The 19,603-nt window shown below is 35.2% G+C and overlaps 1 protein-coding gene and 1 non-coding gene across 2 annotated transcripts; one reads left to right on the top strand and one right to left on the bottom strand.

Annotated features, from left to right (window-relative positions):
- Window positions 1-4,224: 4,224 nt before the first annotated feature.
- On the bottom strand, window positions 4,225-4,327 carry LOC140780809 (small nucleolar RNA R71). Its single transcript, XR_012107571.1, has one exon. It is a non-coding gene; the product is annotated as a small nucleolar RNA R71 (small nucleolar RNA).
- A 12,360-nt stretch (window positions 4,328-16,687) lies between these two features.
- On the top strand, window positions 16,688-18,036 carry LOC140782066 (thaumatin-like protein). Its single transcript, XM_073128428.1, has one exon. The coding sequence runs from the start codon at window positions 16,959-16,961 to the stop codon at window positions 17,715-17,717; it is 759 nt and encodes a 252-aa protein (XP_072984529.1). The 5' UTR covers window positions 16,688-16,958; the 3' UTR covers window positions 17,718-18,036.
- Window positions 18,037-19,603: the final 1,567 nt, after the last annotated feature.

Below are 19,603 nucleotides of genomic sequence, written 5' to 3'. Positions count from 1 at the left end.
TGAAGACTAGTTTTAGTTTATTTTTATTTATTTTATTAATGTAAATTAAGCTAGATGGCTTATAACTCCTACTTGGGCATTTTGCTTCTATTTTTGAATATGTATTTTGGGGCTTGTTGTGACCTATGATGTTATAGGCTTCCTTTTGTTTTGTATTATTTGTGGAAATGTGGGTTTTTCTTCTGTTTATTGTGTTGAAACCATGATCATTACGTCACGTGGAAATCATGTGGGTTCCACCCATGTGAAGGGTACGCATGTTTGGTGGCAGGTGTTACAGTAAGTGATACTATCATAATGGTCACGGTTGGAACCCATCTTTCTACATAACCACATTTCCACAAATAATATATATTGTATATCATAATAATATATATTGTATATCACACATGATTTCCCTAGCATGATAAATGTAAAATAGATGTCACATCTTTCTACATAATGTAGCTATCATATCACCTACTATATTCAACACTAGACACATCAGCCATCACCCATATTTATTTTCAGCAAAATGCTCCAAGAAAGAGGGTAGATCTTAACAGTAAAATTATATGTCTATCACTCGGTAAAAAACAGACTGATCATCTACTGCTCTAATACTAAGGGTCTTAGTCATAGACCCCGGCATCATCACCATGAATTAGCATTATAACATAATATTACCCACACAAGCCGTCGGTTAATCATTATTGCACCTCTTCTATGGAATACTCCCATGATTTAGCATCACACCTTTACTTTACCCAGATGAACTCAGTTCACAATTGCATCCAGACCTATGCATAGGTACCAATATATCCCACCCTCTTATTGCCACTTTAATATCCTAAGGGTTTCACTCTCGTCAATCAATAGAATATTGCTCTCTAGGTTCGACAAATTACATGGTTGATTGTGTAAAATCCTCAAACTAAGATCTCAAGCGTAGGCTATACTATATAATACTATAGTAAAATTCTCTCGCCCCTTACCCTAGCTAGAGAGGTGTAAGATATTATTGTGATGTAGAGATCATACTCTTCATAGTAGTGCACATGTGCTAGTTATATGATATTATATAAACACAATAAGCATAATGAAAAACATCACCATTATGGAGTAACATATTATCATGCATGAGTATGCTAATAAAATACACAAAAATTATGGTAAAGGCAAACGTATCAACCATCATGCTGAATTAATATGTGGAACTCATATACTAAATTAACCATTCATGTGTGAACTGTTCTAGCGTACAACCTAGCATATCATATAAATTAATAACATCAAAGAAAGATAGTTCACTTGTCTAAATAACGAGATAGCCCCACTCTAAAAATTAGTCTCTGGGAAGTCTACAACAAAAGGCTAAGTTATAACTAATTTCATAATATAAAATAAATAAGTAAAATAGATAAAATCATCCCTTATAGGCTCGGGCTAAGGCCCAACCCAAAATAGGCTAGGCTCATTGTTAAATCCATAATTTTAATATTTGTTATGCCCAAATTATTAAATGTTAATATTTTATTTTAATTAATTAATATATTTTAGTTATATGTAGACCTTTGATCAATTGAATCTCATTTAATCGCTAAAAATGGTCAAATTTGGACTCAAACTAGAATTAGACTTAACCACTACTAACCAACTGAATCTACCTCTTATCTTTCATGTTATGCTTAAGTCAAACAATGATCCATTAATCACTTTCTTCCTTATATAAATCAGAATGAGTCAAAATTCCTTCTTTTTTTTATCAAGCAACAGAGTTTCAGCAATCAAATCTCTATCAAGTTGCAGAATTTTAGCAAGAAATCTTCACCTAATGCAGCAGATTTTTATCTCCAATTTAGGCAAAATTTTAGTAATAATCGCAGCAGTAAACAAATTTTAAATTCCTATTTGAGCAGAAATTCCAGCGAAGCAAATTATATACATAATGCGGCAGATTTTTAACATATTTGATGCAGATTTTTACCAGATTTCATTCACATATTTAGCAGAATTCAAATACAATCACAACAGATTTCTAACCGATTTGGAATAGATTTTTATGCTCCAAAAAGTCTATAAATAGAGGGGTTGAGAGCTAGAGATTTTGTATTTTCTGTTAAGTTTTTCTTTTGAGGAGTTGTAGTTTAAAATTCAGCATTCAAACTTGCAATTGTTCCAATTCAATTGGCAACAATAAAGCACATTCAAAGAAATTTCAATCTTTGTAAGTCAGCAAAGTTCATATTCTAATTTTCTTTTGGCGTAATCTCTTGTTTTTGGATTTAGATTTTATTTTTGAAGAAGTATTCTGCAACTCTCTAGTGCTAAATCTCATGTTTATTTTTATTAAAGTTGTGTTATTAACTACTAAAATGAATTTCTAATTTTCTTAAGGTTGAGGATGAAGCTTGTTGAGAACATATTTTTTTATTATAAATCTCTTATGTGTTCTTAATTGCTAAATAGGTTCTTCTTTCTTCTACTTTAAATTTGTTGTTTAGAATTTAGATATTAGTTATTTTTCTTAAAAATGATACATCTAATGATTTAAAATTCTTACTCCATATTTTCTAAAAATTAAGAAAGAACATAATTTTTATGAAAATTGAATTGTTCATTCAAAGATAATCTTCCGATCCATTTGTGATTGATTTCTTGGTGAATCATAGAAAAAGAAGAGATTTATGTTATCAAATAGAAATGTGTTATCTACAAGTGGATTCTAAGACCTTATTTCTCACACTTAATTAAAAGAAATCTGCAATAAGGTTTTCTTTTTCCAAAAATTCTTAAACTCATTTTCCAACTAGGTTAAAATTATTTTTAAGATTTTTAAACACTTCAAGTTTTCAAACAAGTCCTCGTGGGATCGATACCTTGCTTGTCGATCTACTCCATAGATTCGTGCACGTGGGAGTGTTATTTAATTTATCACAATAAGTTTTCGGCGCCGTTGCTGGGGACTTGGGTTGAAAACGGTTTTGAAAATTTAAAATTATTTTTACTAGTTGTTTAAAAAAAAATTTACAAAAATTAGAAAAAAATATTTTAAAAAAATCTGAAATTTGTTCTTGTTTTGAATTATTCTACAGAAACGAAAAAACGATAGAGGATTGTGCTTGAAGAAAACAAAAACGCTTAAAAATTACTCCCAGCAGAGTAATTGCTAACCGGTGAACTCGATTGGAAGGTTTGAATTTTCTTAACTCTACCCACGAATCTCCTATCAGTGGGTTCTGAACTAATTCGGTGTGGTTATTTGTGCATTCATTTTTGCATAAAATATTAGTAAGGGCACAAACCTCACCAAGATAAGAAGTGGATTTAATCACCACATCCTTGCCCAATTAAGTTAATCATCCCCTTTCATTTTAAAACTCAAGCCAAACATCTAACTTAAAATCAAGTAGACGTCGGCCAAAGGATTTCACATAGCTCATAGGAACCTCTTAGAAAGAGTTATCTTTTGGTAAGCCTAGTGAGCACTTTCCAAATCACAATGTCTAGGTAAATTCTATCAAAAAGGAGAGTCGTACTAAGGCGCCTAAGTGAATTGGTATTCTGAATAGGCCAGCGCCAACTAGTATCCCTAGGAACTTACCTGGTTGTGTTTTGGTAGGCCTTAACTGGTAATCCTCTAGCTTACTCTGAAAGAGAGTAGGAGCTCTCTAATTAGAAGAGAAGTGATTCTCTACAAGATTAGAATTGAAAAAAAAAAATTGCTTACTCTCATATTATACTTTAAAAACACAAACTATTGACTGTGATTTGCTTGGTAATGTTTGTGAAGCCTTTTTAAAAACTTAGAAATTGGTTTGGTTCAAGATAGTCGGCTTGCTAGGGAAGAAATGACTGAAAACCATCAATCGGTTCATGATGATACCAAAACTTTATAAGAGCAATTTGCCCCTAATGGAACCCAACCTTCAAAATGTATTGTGTTACCTAACACTAATGCAACTCATTTTAAATTAAAACCTGTCATCCTTCAATTGCTTCCTACCTTTTATGGTAAGGAAAATGAGAATTCATACTCTCATGTTGATGAGTTCTTGGATATTTGTTCAACATTCAAATTTCAAAAAAATTCTGATGAATCTATTAGGCTAAGGCTCTTTTCTTTTTCATTGAAAGACCAAGTAAGAGCTTAGTTGAATCACTTAGAGCCTAACTCAATCACCACTTAGAGAGATCTGAACTATAAATTTGTGTCCAAATTTTATCCTATGCCTGAACAAATCAAGATAGATTGGTCATCTCCACTTTCAAGCAGAAAGGAAGAGAAATTTCATGAGTCATGGGAAAGGTTAATGGATCTTCAAATTAAGTGCCCTCATCACAATTTTGAAAAATGGTGGTTAGTCCAGTATTTCTACAATGGTCTAACCAACACAAATCATAATCTGGTTGACCATGAGCGGTGGGTCATTCATGGCTAAAAGCACACCTGAAGCTTGGGCTCTTTTTGAAAGAATAGCTGAAAATTCTCAAAAATGGGATTTTAATACTGAAAGTCGAGAGACGTCATAGTCTAAGAGAGGAATATATGAAGTTCAACCTGATGTGACTATGAATGCACGACTGTATAGTTTGTCTAGAAAAGTTGATGCCCTTATGTTAAGTCAAACTATGAAACCTATAAATTAGGTGCAATCTAAAGTTTATAGTGTTTGTGCCAGTCCCATGCACACTGCAATGGTTTGCCCTTCCTTAGGGTACCAAGATGGGTTCAATGAATAAGTGAATGCCTTAAATTAATTTAGAAAGTCATTCAATAGTCCTTACTTTGAAACATACAATCCAAATTGGCGAAATCACCCCAAGTTTTCTTGGAGGTCATAGCAGCCTCAAATGAACCAAGAGGACCTCCAAGATTTAACCAATTTCGTCCTCCTACTCAGCCTATATCTTATGCCCCTACTTTTAATCAATCGGTTATAGTACCTTAACAACAACCATCCAACTTAGAAGCGATGATAGAGAAATTTATCACTGGAACTAGTGCCAATTTGCAAAAAATAGAAGCTACCAATATACAAAATTCTCAAGCTATTTCCCAGCTTCAACATCAAGTGAGTTAGTTAGCATCTAAGGTTAGTGCGAGAGAACAAAGAAAATTTCCTAGTCAACCCATTCCTAACCCAAAAGACCAATATGAAATTAGCCAACCATCGACCTCAGGTGTGCACAACGAACAAGTTTAATTAGTCATTACCCTTAAGTTTGGAAGACTTGTCAACAATAAGGTTGAAGTGTCAAATCAAGAAAAATCTATCTCATAGGGTGAGAAAATCTATGTCCCCCAAAAAAATCATGATAGTTCATCTGAAATTATAACCTTCGACTTTAGCAACCCAAGTCTAGAAATTTATCTGAGCAGATTATTACTCCCAACGCACCATTTCCCCCAAAGACTAACTCAGGCTAAAGTAAGAACAAACTTTAGTGAGATGATAGAATTGTTTAAGAAAGTTGAAATTAACATTCCATTACTTGATGCCATTAAGTAAGTTTCTGCTTATGCCAAATTTTTGAAGGATCTTTGCACTCAAAAAAGAAAATCAAAAATGCAAAAGATGGCATTCCAAGCTGAGCAAGTAAGCTCAATCATCCAAAACAATATTCCACCTAAGTTTAAAAATCCAAGTTGTCCTACTATTTCGTATGTCATTAGTAATCTTGTCATTGATAAAGCCCTTTTGGATTTAGGTGCAAGTATTAATCTTTTGCTGTATTCAGTTTACAAGCAATTAGGTCTTGGAGAGTTAAAGCCAACTCAAATTAGACTTTGGCAGATCATTCTGTCAAATATCCTTGTGGCATTATAGAGGATATTCTGATTAAGGTAGACAAGTTCATTTTTTATGTGGATTTCACAACCTTTGATACTGAACCTGTCCAAAACCCGAGCAATCATATCCCTGTAATCTTAGGAAGGCCATTCCTAGCCACTGCTAATGCAGTAATTCACTGTCAAAATGGGATTATGAAGCTGTCTTTTGGCAATATGACTGTTGAATTAAATGTCTTTGATGTTAGCCACCAACCTCTTGAAACTGATCATGTTTTTGAGATTGACATGATTGAAGGCCTATTAGAGAGCATAAATGAGCAGGCAAATATTGAGGATCCTTTAGAAAAGTGTCTTTTATATTTTGACGGTGATTTTGATTGGAAAACTTTTTTTGAGGAGGTCAATGCATTGTTAGAGTCTGCACCTCTTATGGATTTTAATAAATGGCAGCCCAAGATTGAACTTCTTCCACTATATTTACCTCCAACTCCTCCATCCATCATAAAACCTCCAAAGTTAGATCTTAAATCACTACATGATACTCTTAAGTATGTGTTTTTAGGCTTTTTTGAAACCCTTCCTATTATTATAGCATCTAACTTAGGAAGGAATAGGAGGAAAAACTTGTGAGTGTCTTAAAAGAATGCAAGGAAGCTATATGATGGACCATAGCTGATATCAAGGGAATTAGTCCTAATGTGGTTATGCATCGAATCCATTTAGAGGAAAATGCAAACAAATCTTGTGAACTGCAACGGAGGTTATATCCTATGATGAAGGATATTGTTAGAGCTGATGTGCTAAAATTATTAGATGTGGGTATTATTTATCCAATTTTGGATAGTGCATGGGTGAGTCCAATTCATGTTGTGCCTAAGAAGTCTGGCATTATAGTAGTGCAAAATAAGAACAATGAGTTAGTACCCACTCGTGTTCAAATAGGGTGGCATGTTTGCAGTGACTACTAAAAACTTAATCATGTAACTAGGAAGGATCATTTCCCCCTTTCTTTCATTGATCAAATGCTTGAAAGGTTAGCCGGACATGCTTATTATTGTTTTCTAGATGGTTATTCTGGCTATAACCAAATCCTTATAGCACTTGAGGATCAAGAGAAGACCACATTTACTTGCCCCTTTGGAACATTTGCCTATCGTCACATGCCTTTTGGGTTATGCAATGCTCCTAGTACCTTTCAAAGGTGCATGATTAGCATATTCTCAAATATGGTAGAACAGTTCTTGGAAGTTTTTATGGATGACTTTTCTGTCTTTGGATCATCATTTGATGAATGCTTGCACCACCTGTCTCTAGTCTTAGAAAGGTGCAAAGAGAAAAGCCTCGTGCTTAATTGGGAAAAACGTCCCTTTATTGTGAAGAAAGGAATTATTCTCGGACATATTATTTCTAAAGATGGGATCGAAGTCGATAAAGCTAAAGTTGACTTAATTTCTAACCTTCCATCACCTCGGACTATGAATGAAATCTGATCATTTTTGGGTCATGTGGGTTTTTATCAACGATTTATTAAGGATTTCAGTAAGATATCATGACCTTATGTAATTTACTAGCTAAGGATTCTTAATTTGTCTTTAATGAAAAATGTCTTAAGGCTTTTCAACGGTGAAATACTGAATTGACTTTTGCTCCTATCATTCTACCACCAAATTGGGATGAGCCTTTTGAGATAATGTGCAATGCATCTGACTATGTAATTGGAGCAGTTTTAGGACAACGGGTTAATAGGTTACCACATGTGATCTATTATGCTAGTAAAACCTTGAATGCTGCACAACTAAATTATTCCACTACTGAGAAAGAGTTGCTAACAGTTGTGTTTGCGTTAGACAAATTTAGATCCTACCTCTTAGGGTCTAAAGTCATCATCTATTCTGATCATGCAACACTTAAGTACCTTCTCTCTAAAAAGGATGCTAAAGCCCGTTTTATTCATTAAATTATGTTGCTACAAGAATTTGATCTTGAAATTAGGGACAAGAAAGATTCTGAAAATATTGTCGCAGATCACTTATCCAGGCTTATACTAGAATCATCTTATGAATAGAAACCAATATCTGAATCTTTTCTTAATGAGTAGCTAATGAGTGCTTCTCAACTCCCATGGTATGCTGATATTGTTAACTATCTTGTTATTGGTCAAATGCCTCCACATTGGATCAAACAAGATAAGTCCAAATTTTTAGCTGAGGTCAAGTTCTTTTTCTAGGATGACCCATACTTGTTTAAGTATTGCCCAGATCAAATTATTAGGAGATGTGTGTCTGATGATGAATTTTATAAAATCATTTCCTTTTGTCATGATCAAGCCTATGGGGGTCATTTTAGCTCCTAAAAAGACTGCTGCAAAAATTTTGCAATGTGGGTTTTATTGGCCCTCCATCTTTCGTGATATTCATGAGTATTACAAAGTTTGTGAGAGATGTCAAATGTTAGGAAGTATTTCAAAGAGGAACATGATGCCGCTCAATCTGATTTTAATTGTTGAAATTTTTGATGTCTCGGGTCTAGATTTCATGGGACCATTTCCAAATTATTTTGGTTATGAGTACATTCTTGTTGCTATAGATTATGTTTCAAAATGGGTTGAAGCCGCTTGTAGAGCAAATGATCACAAAGTTGTAATCAAGTTTTTGAAAGACAATGTTTTTACTCATTTTGGTACGCCGCGTGTCATTATAAGCGATGGGGAGAAATATTTTTGCAATCAAGTTTTTAAAAGACTTATGCTTAAATATTCTGTCATGCATAAGGTTGCCACTCCCTATCACCCCCAAACTAGCGGCTAGGTCGAGATATCTAATAGAGAGATCAAAAGAATTTTGGAGAAGATGATTAACCCCTGTAACGCCCTCGCCCGGCACGGGCACGTGCATGCCCATGCGCCCACACGGCACGCGCGGCGCACGCGATAAGTCGAGCGGGGCCCGTCACGCATAGATACTCTCCTGTGCACATATAATCATGACATTATCAAATAAAACCTGCTAACCTATCAATGATCACATAATCCATCACCAGATAAATCATACTATTAACCAAATAAACATGTTAACATATGAATATCACAGTCAACAATAATATACATTAAACTACTACATAATCTGGTAGGACCAACACAGGCCACAACAAACCATCAAGATACAACTAGAACGACTAATATAAGAGTACACTATGATTCGACCTATATTATATAATTCATCGTCTAATACAAAAGAGTAAAAATATCAAATATTGGTACAACTCAATTCCTTTATAAGCTATCATCTATACCATCTCCCATTTATAGCTCACCTCATCATCGCTCTAAAATATCTTCTCAAGATATTTCAAGACGCTATCACGTACCACATATCTGAGGGGGTTAGAAAAAAAATAAAAAGAGTCATGAGCAAAAGGCTCATTGAATAGACAGTGATGCCAAACAGAGAGTAAATCATGTACTGGATAATATGAATCAAAAAGAGCATCATGTCATGAATGAGTATATGAATGTTCCTCAATAATATATAAATGAAAAATAGATAACATGTCATGTCATAACTGATAAAATATATAATCCTTGACAATGTATAAATAATTCTCCATGTCATACCATCATCATAACTCTCTCTCAAATATAACATATGTGATGCATGCCGATCATAATCATGTTATGATATCAAATGCAACCACCTATGATGCATATTGACCATTCAATAATTATGTATAACAAATGATAATGAAATCATATGCATTTCTCAACATCACGATCATCACCGACATATCAGTATAATATCATCATACTAGACCACTATGCATAGTTCACACCTGGTACCCGGTCTCAACATCATGTCCGAAGGCTTAGAGCATACTCCGTCACCCGCAAGAGTATCTCAAATATAACCATACCCCGTCACCCGCTAGGGTATCAATATCCATACAGACCGGGCACCCACATAGTTGATAGAAATCTCATGAGGATAACTCGCCACATATGCCCTAGCGAATAGCATGTGTCCGAATGTCTGCCGCGCACACAGACTAACGACCTCAGACGTTAGGCCAACAGGATCGTGACTATGTCGAGCGATCAATCATCTTCAAACACGCCCTAACCCTCGCGCCCACTCGGGTATCCTCACGCTTTCTATCAACTATCCTATCAATCACATTTCATGTTTTCCTTCTAAATGATAGATCATATGCATATATCCAGTACGATAATAGTTCAATGCATAACAGGAATTTAGGTAGAATAGGAATCAAGAGAAAATGATGCAATGTAGTCTCCACCTGTATCGTCAACACATGCATACTCATGCTAATCTATTACATGCATACTCATGCTACAGATCAACTCAGTAAACAATCATAATAGTAGAATCATCTCTCATGATCTCTATATATCACCAATATGCTCATATCCCAGATCAACCTAATTAGATGCATGATAAAATATGCTCGACTATAATCATCTTTAGATAAAGTCATATAATTATGCTGGAGGCAAAAACATGCATGTACATAATATATAATATAACCTAATTTGAGAGAGGCGTCTAGGGGATAAGACTACTCACACTGATCAGAAGGCGCACTACGTATTCCTTACATTCGCCAATCAACCGAGTGACACTCATCGCTAGGAAGGTCCACGGGGCCTCACATAAAGGGGTTCGGGATATAAAAATATTCAAGTAATATTAGTTAGTCATTTATCCAATTAGAATTAGTTCAAGTAGAATATAAAGGTTTATTTGGTTTAAAATCACTTCTTTTATTTTGTACATAACTAGATTCACATTATAGGTACGATTCAAATACTATAATTATATTATTATTATAAAATGTTAGTATCACATAAGGAGAAGAGGTCTCTTTCCTTTTATATAAGAGTATTTCTAAATATATAATTATAAAAGGCTAAATAAGTATATACAAGGTCTAATTATAATTAATTTTATAATTCACACACTATCTTGACTAATTAGGGACAATGTAGTGTTTACTCGATAAAATAATAAATAAATAACTAAATAAGCTTAGTATTTTATTTGTTGCAGAATAATCATAAAATTAATAGAAATACTTAAAATATATGTGATGAGGGTATTAGAATATAAATCTAATAATTATAATTTACAAATCTATCTATTAATCTAATAGATATATAAATAAATAAATAAATATAAGTATTACCTATATTTATACCTAATTAATCATTAATTATAAATATTATCATTAATAAAATTATATTGAAGAATATATAATATTATTAAAATAGTTAATGCCTAAATAATCTATTTGCATTAATTAAGAAGAAAAATACCTAAATAAATAACATAAATAAAATAAATAATTAATTAATTAATTAAATCTATCATCAGTGCTGGGCTGAGCCCAGCACTGTGTAGAAAGAAGGAGAAGGAGCTGAGGAAGAAGGAGAAAAAAAAAAAAAGAAAGAAAGAAAGAAAAGGAGGAAGAAGAAGAAGAAGAAGAAGAAGAAGAAGAAGAAGAAGAAGAAGAAGAGGAGAAGAGGAAGAGAAGAAAGAGAGAAGGTGAGGGAGGAGGTTGCAGACCCGGGTCGGCGGGGAGGGCACCAGCCGTTGCTGGCCAGCCAGTGGCCGACCTCTTGCCGGCGGCTCGGCTTCGACGAGCCTGAGCTCGGGCGCGCGAGAGAGAGAGAGAGAGAGAGAGAGAGAGAGAGAGAGAGAGAGAGAGAGAGAGAGAGAGAGAGAGAGAGAGAGAGAGAGAGATAGAGAGAGAGAGAGAGAGAGAACAAGAGAGAAAAAGAAAGAGATATTTAGAGGGGGAGAGAGAGAGGTGGTGGGGAGGTTTTGGCAGCAGCTATGGTGGCGCTGGGGCCTGCCGCGGCCACGCTAGGCGGTGCATGGCACCCCCATGCTATGCCCAGCTGCATGGGCACGAGGTCGACCATAGTCGTGCCCATATAGAACTTATTTTTATTTTTTTAAGGATAGGTTGTTACAACCCCACTAGGAAAGATTGGTCTTTAAGGCTTAGTGATGCATTGTGGGCATACCGAACTGCATTTAAAACTCCTATTGGGATGTCCCGATATCGAATTGTGTTTGGCAAGGCTTGTCACCTTCCTATAGAGTTAGAACATCGAGCTTATTGAGCCATTAGTTTCTGCTCCTTAGAATATGTAGTGGTATTTAGTAGAGTCAATTTAGTTAGAAAGCGATGATCAAACACGAAGTGATGTTTTGATTAAGCGAAGCATAAATCCTATTTTCTTCATTCTATTTTTATACACTTATTTTAAAAAAAACTAATGGGACATGTGTTTTAGTGATGCAATCCTCAGAATGTAGTCTTGTTGCCATTATGTTTCTAAAATAAATGCAAGGATTAGTATAAAATATCTGGTATTCGTAGTAATTCTCGATCTATCATCATAAAGTTTTATGCTAATTATTTAGGAGAAATTTTTAGATCACATGTAGGTTGAATGTATAATATGCTACTCATAAATATATCAAGTTGATTGAAATGCAAAAAGGTACAATTGATGTTAGAGCAATAATCTCTCTATTGAGCAACCGGGCCTTCGTGTAACCACTCAGGAAGTGTTCGTGTCAAAAGACAGAGTTACCATCTCTAATTCATGGTTGTTAGTTGTATATCACCTTTTTGGTTCGAGGTGTGATGCCCGATGGGTGCCTCGTCACCTAGTGGCCAAATCCACTAGCAGAATCCTCACTACAAGGACCATCTAGAAAGCAAGATAACACTAGCATTGCTCAACCATAAAATTCTAAGTTAAATTAATAAGAAAATTAAGATTGTAATAAAGCATATTATACATATATACCCTGATGTCCTAGTGTGATTCAGATTTGGATCTATCTCCTTGTGTTTAATTGCAACATGTTTTTCTATTATGATTTTGGGAGACTGAATAGTTTTAATAAGGTTATAATGTATATTAATGCAAAATGAGAAGATAATTTGATACATTGCCTATATTTTTGAGATTGATTGACTCTAGCTATGTCCGCTTTGTAAGAATTTACTAGTATTTACTTATGTATATTCTTAGTATGAGGTCTTGAGGGTAATTGCAAAGTTTGAGATTTACTGATCTGAGTGGATGTAATTGTCAGTATTCCTGGGTTGATTTTGCTAAATGTTTTTACATAATCAATAAGAAGCAAAATTTTAGGTGATTTTATTGTTTTCTTTTCAAGTTTTTTTAATTACTTGAGTCTTGTATTTTCTTTCTTTTATTTTGTTTAATTGACTTAATAAAATTTGTGGGTAAATTCCCTGCAAACCCTCATGCGACACAACTCATCCACTAGTGGAAGCTAGGGGGTTTAAAGGCTTGTTGCATATGTTAAATACAATCGCGATGCCTGCGAAAGTGAGTTAGAATTTTAATTTATTTTATTTTATTTCCAAATTCTTTGTTCTTCTGTTTTGCGAGGGGTTGTTAAATTATAATTTTAACTTGGGGTACATGTTAAATTATAATTTTAATATTTATTATGTTTAAATTATTAAATGTTAATATTTTATTTTAACTAATTAATATATTTTAGTTATATGTAAACCTTTGATCAATTGAATCTCATTTAATTACTAAAAATAGTCAAATTTGGGCTCAAACTAGAATTAGACTTAGCCACTACTAACCAACTGAATCTATCTCTCATTTTTTAAGTCATGCTTAAGTCAAACCATGATCCACTAATTACTTTCTTCCTTATCTAAATCAGAATAAGTCAAAATTTCTTCTTTTTTTATCAAGCAACTGATTTTCAGCAATCAAATCTCTATTAAGTTGCATAATTTTAGCAAGAAATATTTACCTAATGCAGTAGATTTTCATCTCCAATTCAGGCAAAATTTTAGCAATAATTGTAGCAGTAAACAAATTTTAAATTCCTATTTGAGCAGTAATTCCAGCTAAGCAAATTACTTACCTAATGCGGTAGATTTCTAACATATTTCATGCACATATTTAGCATATTTCGAACACAATCACAACAGATTTCCAACCGATTTGGAGCAGATTTTCATGCTCCAAGAAGTCTATAAATAGAAGAGTTGAGAACTAGAGAAAAATATCTTTTCTTGTGTATTTTCTGTTAAGTTTTTCTTTTGAGGAGTTGTAGTTTAAAATTCAGCAGTCAAACCTGCAATTGTTTCAATTCAATTGGCAACAATAGAGCATATTCAAAGAAAATTTAATCTTTGTAAGTCAACAAAGTTTATATTCTAATTTTCTTTTAGCGTAATCTCTTATTTTTGGATTTAGATTTTATTTTTGAAGAAGTATTCTGCAACTCTCTAGTGCTAAATCTCATGTTTATTTTATATTCAAGTTGTGTTATTAACTACTAAAATAAATTTCTAATTTTCTTAAGGTTGAGGATGAAGCTTGTTGAGAACATATTTTTTTATTATAAATCTCTTATGTGTTCTTAATTGCTAAATATGTTCTTCTTTCTTCTACTTTAAATTTGTTGTTTAGAATTTAGATATTAGTTATTTTTCTTAAAAAGAATACATCTAATGATTTAAAATTCTTACTCCATATTTTTTAAAAATTAAGGAAGAACATAATTTTTATGAAAATTGAATTGTTCATCCAAGATAATCTTATGATCCAGTGGTGATTGATTTCTTTGTGAATCAAAGAAAAAAAAAGAGATTTATGTTATCTAATAGAAATGTGTTATCTACAAGTGGATTCCAAGACGTTATTTCTCACACTTAATTAAAACAAATCTGGAATAAGATTTTCTTTTTCCATAAATCTCCTAAATCCATTTTCCAACTAGGTTAAAATTATTTTTAAGATTTTCAAACACTTTAAGTTTTCAAACAAGTTCTGGTGAGATCGATACCTTGCTTGCCGATCTACTCCATAGATTCGTGTACTGGCAAGTGTTATTTAATTTGTCACAATACTCACATAGCCCGCAACCAGAATGGGCTTGGCTTAGGCTAGCCTAATCCATATGTACTCGTGCCTCTACCTTGCAACCCACCTTTTTTTTTCAATCAATCCCAACAACCCACCTTGGGCTCAAGCTAGCCTAGCCCACAACATATGCTAAACTCGATTTGGCACAATCTATATGACATATCAGTATCGGGCTAGCCTAGTCCTCAACAATAGGAGGAAATAGGGAGAGGGGCAAAAATGTCATGCCATTTCCTTTTTCTCCCTCACGCTCAAGCCCTTGTTAAGGAAGATAAGGAATGTAGGCGACTACCCATTATTGGTCGGCCATTAGGGCAAGGGGAAAATGAGAGACATCAAGGATGATGATAATGGCTTACATGGATTTGACAAGTATGAGATGATTGCCAATAGGAGTGAGAAGGGGGGAGGCCAAGGCCTAGTGGTTTCCTGACTTGATTCAGTTAATCAGATTGTATATGCTCGAGTCTAACTAATCTACATTAGCAAAGGATTTGAAAGTAAATACAATAATTATATGGTCTAACATATAAAAGCGAACAAATAAGTAAATACAAAGCAAAATAAAATAGATAACTAGTTAGGGGGCTAGAATGTAAATGCTTCCGACCTCTTTCTAGGTGCCGAACTAAATGTAGTTGGGCTCGCCTTCATGGTTAAACCGTATCTAGACATGATCATTAGGCCCGACCTATCCAAACCTGGCCCGAATCCGCCTAGTTTTAACTGGGTTAAGCCGGGCCTGAGCTCGATTTAGGCCGGGCCCGATATGGTAGTGGGCGGCATGGGCTAAGCCTTTGTCCGCCCGGTCCGACCCGAAAGCCCAATCCACTACTCTCATCTATAGCCTAACCCATAATGTATACATATTTATATAATTATTTTAGTCTCACATTGAATATTTAGTAAACTATATATCAATATATATACGTATGTTTCCTTAAAAGATAACTAAACTATTTTCATATAAGCCCATTAAACTCGGCTCAATAAAATATAATAATTTTTATATTTAACGTATTATGTTAGAGCCATTATATCCAACCTAAGCCCAATATGTAATGGGCTAGTGGCCAGTAGCGGCTAGAATATTTATTCTAGCCCAGTCCGGCCTGAGTGATTGGTGGGTCGGACTATAAATAAATATTTAAGCCCGATTGATTCGAAAAGTCCGATGCGACCCGATCCGGTCAGCCCGATGATCACGTCTAACCGTATCAAAATATTACTGTAACGATATAAGAATTATTTCACAAATTATATATCTTGATCTATCATTAAAACTAGATTATATATTATATTTTAAAATATTTTATGTCCACGATATTACTATTATATAAATTTTCAATTACATAAACTAGCTCGAGGTCTCATCGAGGAGGAAGAGGAAGTTGGAACATGCTGTATTCGGCCACGACAAGGATGAAACAAAGGAGGGATAACCATACGGAGCTCACGAAAGAATGTGATTGTATTTTATAAAAAGAAAAAAAAAGAATGTGATTGTATTGGGAGAGAGAAGAGAGGGAGGAGTTGGGAGGAGTTTCGCGGCTTTGGGCTCGCCTTTATGGCTAAACCGTATCTAGACATGATACGACTACCCTGCAAGCGCACCTGGTTGCTATTGATTATGTGTGTATGATGGAAAGTAACTCTGCATAGTGGTAGTGATAATGTGTTGGGAGCAACTTGGGAGAGAAGTTTTTCTAAATCATCCAGGAATAGTCGTGTGAGACAATAATTTTTCACATGATACTGAGTTAAAAAAATTATATTATTTTAATAAATTATTTGAATCCTAATATATTTAAACGAAATATTTGTCCATGATGCAGCACTTCGGAAAAAATAAAACTCATGTTTTCACTACTACTGAAGATCCGTACATGACAGCTTTAATCTGACACCACTTCTTTTCTTTTGCTAAATAATTCTGACACCTCTTGTGGTGTCCATTGTGATGCACTGCTCATATTTCCATCTGGCTCTCTTTTCTTGCGACCTTTTACTGTGCTCCATACCCTCATAATTGAATATTTCTACCCTAAACCCCAATCCCTCGTTCTCATTTTAGATCTCCCTCCTTAACCCGCATTCCTAGAACCTGCGAGCCCCACCTGTCTAAATCCCGGATCCTCCGCTCTGCCTTCTCTCTAGTAAATACTACTGATAGAAGAGAGGGAGAGAGAGGGAGAGAGGGAGAGAGAGAGAAAAGAGGGAGTCATGGTGTCCCATTCTTTACGTATGGTTTTCGTCCTTCTTGTGGCCTTGTTGCACAATGGCGGTCCTTCCGAGGCCGCGACGCTAGCCTTATACAACAGATGCCACGAGCCGGTGTGGCCAGGCATCCAGCCAAGTGCCGGTAAGCCGATCCTCGCCCGTGGTGGCCTCCGCCTCCTCCCTAATCAGGCCACCTCCCTCCGCTTCCCCCCGGGCTGGTCTGGCCGAGTGTGGGGCCGGCAGGGCTGCGACTTCGACCCAGCCACCGGCCGTGGTCACTGCGCCACTGGCGATTGCGGTGGCAACCTCTATTGCAACGGCCTCGGAGGCACTCCTCCCGCCACCCTCGCCGAGATCACCCTCGGTCAGAGCCCCAACGCCCAGGACTTCTACGACGTGAGCCTTGTAGATGGCTACAACCTCGCCATCTCCATGACCCCCTTCCGTGGAGGCAACGGACGGTGCGCGTCCGCCGGCTGCGTCAGAGACCTCAATGAGGTGTGCCCCGCCGGTTTAGCAGTCAGGGCCGGGGCGGACAACCGCGTGGTGGCATGCAAGAGCGCCTGCTCGGCCTTTGGGTCGCCGATGTACTGTTGCACGGGGAGCTTCGGTACCCCGCAACAGTGCAAGCCGACGGCGTACTCGAAGCTGTTCAAAACCGCCTGCCCGAGGGCGTACTCCTACGCGTACGATGATCCTACCAGCATCCTGACTTGCACAGGGGGGAGCTACGTCGTTATCTTTTGCCCGCATAACCATTGAGTCCCTCTGATAGCCGGGTTTAATTTCTTGCTGTTTGTTTTAGCTGATGTTATTTTAATTTTTCCTTTTTTCTGTTTCTTCTTGTTGGGAAGGTTGTGCTACTTGGTACTACTACTAATCAGTGGGAGAGTACTGTAGGGTTTCTAGTAGTAATAGTAGTATCACCATGGTTGATGTACTACTAGATCTGATCTGGTCTACCGCTGGTAGACTTGGATATGGCTCTGTGGACAGCCGGTGTTTGGAGTTGCATTTTATTTGTAATCTGCATACTACCTTTTGATCTATCCCAATTTCTCTGCACTGGATGTTGACGCTATTTTCACTTCTTTATGCACAGTTTTTGACCAAACTATGCCTTGCATTTTTAAAATTTAATTTACCAAAATAGATTGCCCCTTAAATTTATTATTAAATAAGTTCTAATTCACTATAATCCTAATAAAAATATAAAATTTATTAGCGTATTTTCTTTTAGAGTTTTAAAATACTGAACTGATTTTATGCATATAAATTAATTAATTTTTCAGCAGTTAAATTGAAAAAAAAGTCTGAAGATAAAAATGCTAAATTGATCGGTTAATAGAAACGTTGATCTGATTCGGACTACTCTAATATAAAATGGAGAACCATAATTTCTCTTTAAAACAACCAAGAAAATTAACATTTTTTTAAGAGCAATGGAGAACGATAAAATTATTGTTTCTCGGAATTTGATTCCTTGTCATTCTTAATACCCAAATATCTTTAAACGTTAAAAAATGATTCTTTCTAACATTGGGAACAAACGATTCAAAAAGACCATGAGCGGAATAAATGGGCTAGATGATTTGTTTTTAGAATTTTATAAATCTCATCTTTTATTTATTTTTATATTTTCTTATTAACATTTATACCTTGAGGATTTTTTAAGATTTTTTAAGCCAACAGTTTTTCCTATAGTTTTTACACGACATTGTGGTATTATTTTAACTAACGGGTATTAATCCTGTTATACGGTTATGTTGGTTATGTAACTACACTGAAACGCTCTTAAAAGATTCTGATATAATTCACACTAGCTAAATAGAAATCATCTTTTCCAAAATTATATCCTATTTTAGACTAAAACTTATTTCACTAAATCTAATCTTGTTTCCCAAAACTAAATCCTACGCCATCAAATTTAAATCTCCCTTTTCAAATTATTTCCTATTTCTGGAGGGTAATTAGGCCTTATTTGTGAGTTACTTCCCTTGTTAATTTAAATCTCCCTTTTCAGCTACTTCCCTTGTTATAGCTTGGGCTTAGTCGGAGTCTTAGTCTAAACCAAATTTGTGAGTTGTCTTTCATTTATTGCATTTCAGATTAGTCAATTGATTACTGTATTAGCTTGAGTTCTTGTATGATTTAGTTTGAAGCGAGACAATTAGAAGAAAGAATAGTTCAAGTGATGATGCAAGTGATAAGGATAATAGCATCATAGAGCCTAAATTAAGGAGAAGTAGAAGGCTTAAAATTGAAACTAATTTTGGAATCGATATGTTTACATATTCTATGGGTTCCAAAATTAGTAGAAGGATAAATATGAAAATGGAAAAGAAAGATAAGTTATTTATTTCTCTACCTACTTATTTGAGGATAATCTTAGAGATTATCGTGAGGCTATAATTTTTCTCCATTAACTTCTTTGGAAGAAAGCTATAGATAGTGAAATGTTATGATCACCCTTGGGGTGGTTGTAATCACAACAAGACCTAGCTCTGACTAGATTTGAAATTAGAACTTTAAAAGGCAATGTCGATCGATCTAACTGTCCAAGAAGCCTGAAACTTTGACAGTTTGTTCCCTTGGAAGTCAGGAGCCTAACGCCAGAATCATGGTGATTGAAAGTACATATATGAAGA

This window comes from Typha latifolia, chromosome 1 (assembly GCF_019914945.1).
Source record: "Typha latifolia isolate L0001 chromosome 1, TyphaL0001v2, whole genome shotgun sequence".
In the NCBI taxonomy this organism is placed as follows: domain Eukaryota; kingdom Viridiplantae; phylum Streptophyta; class Magnoliopsida; order Poales; family Typhaceae; genus Typha; species Typha latifolia.
This window is presented reverse-complemented; position numbering and strand designations above follow the sequence as displayed.

Excerpts from the sequence above, each read along its gene's own strand:
- LOC140782066 (XM_073128428.1), top strand. The coding sequence starts at position 16,959 with ATGGTGTCCCATTCTTTACGTATGGTTTTCGTCCTTCTTGTGGCCTTG.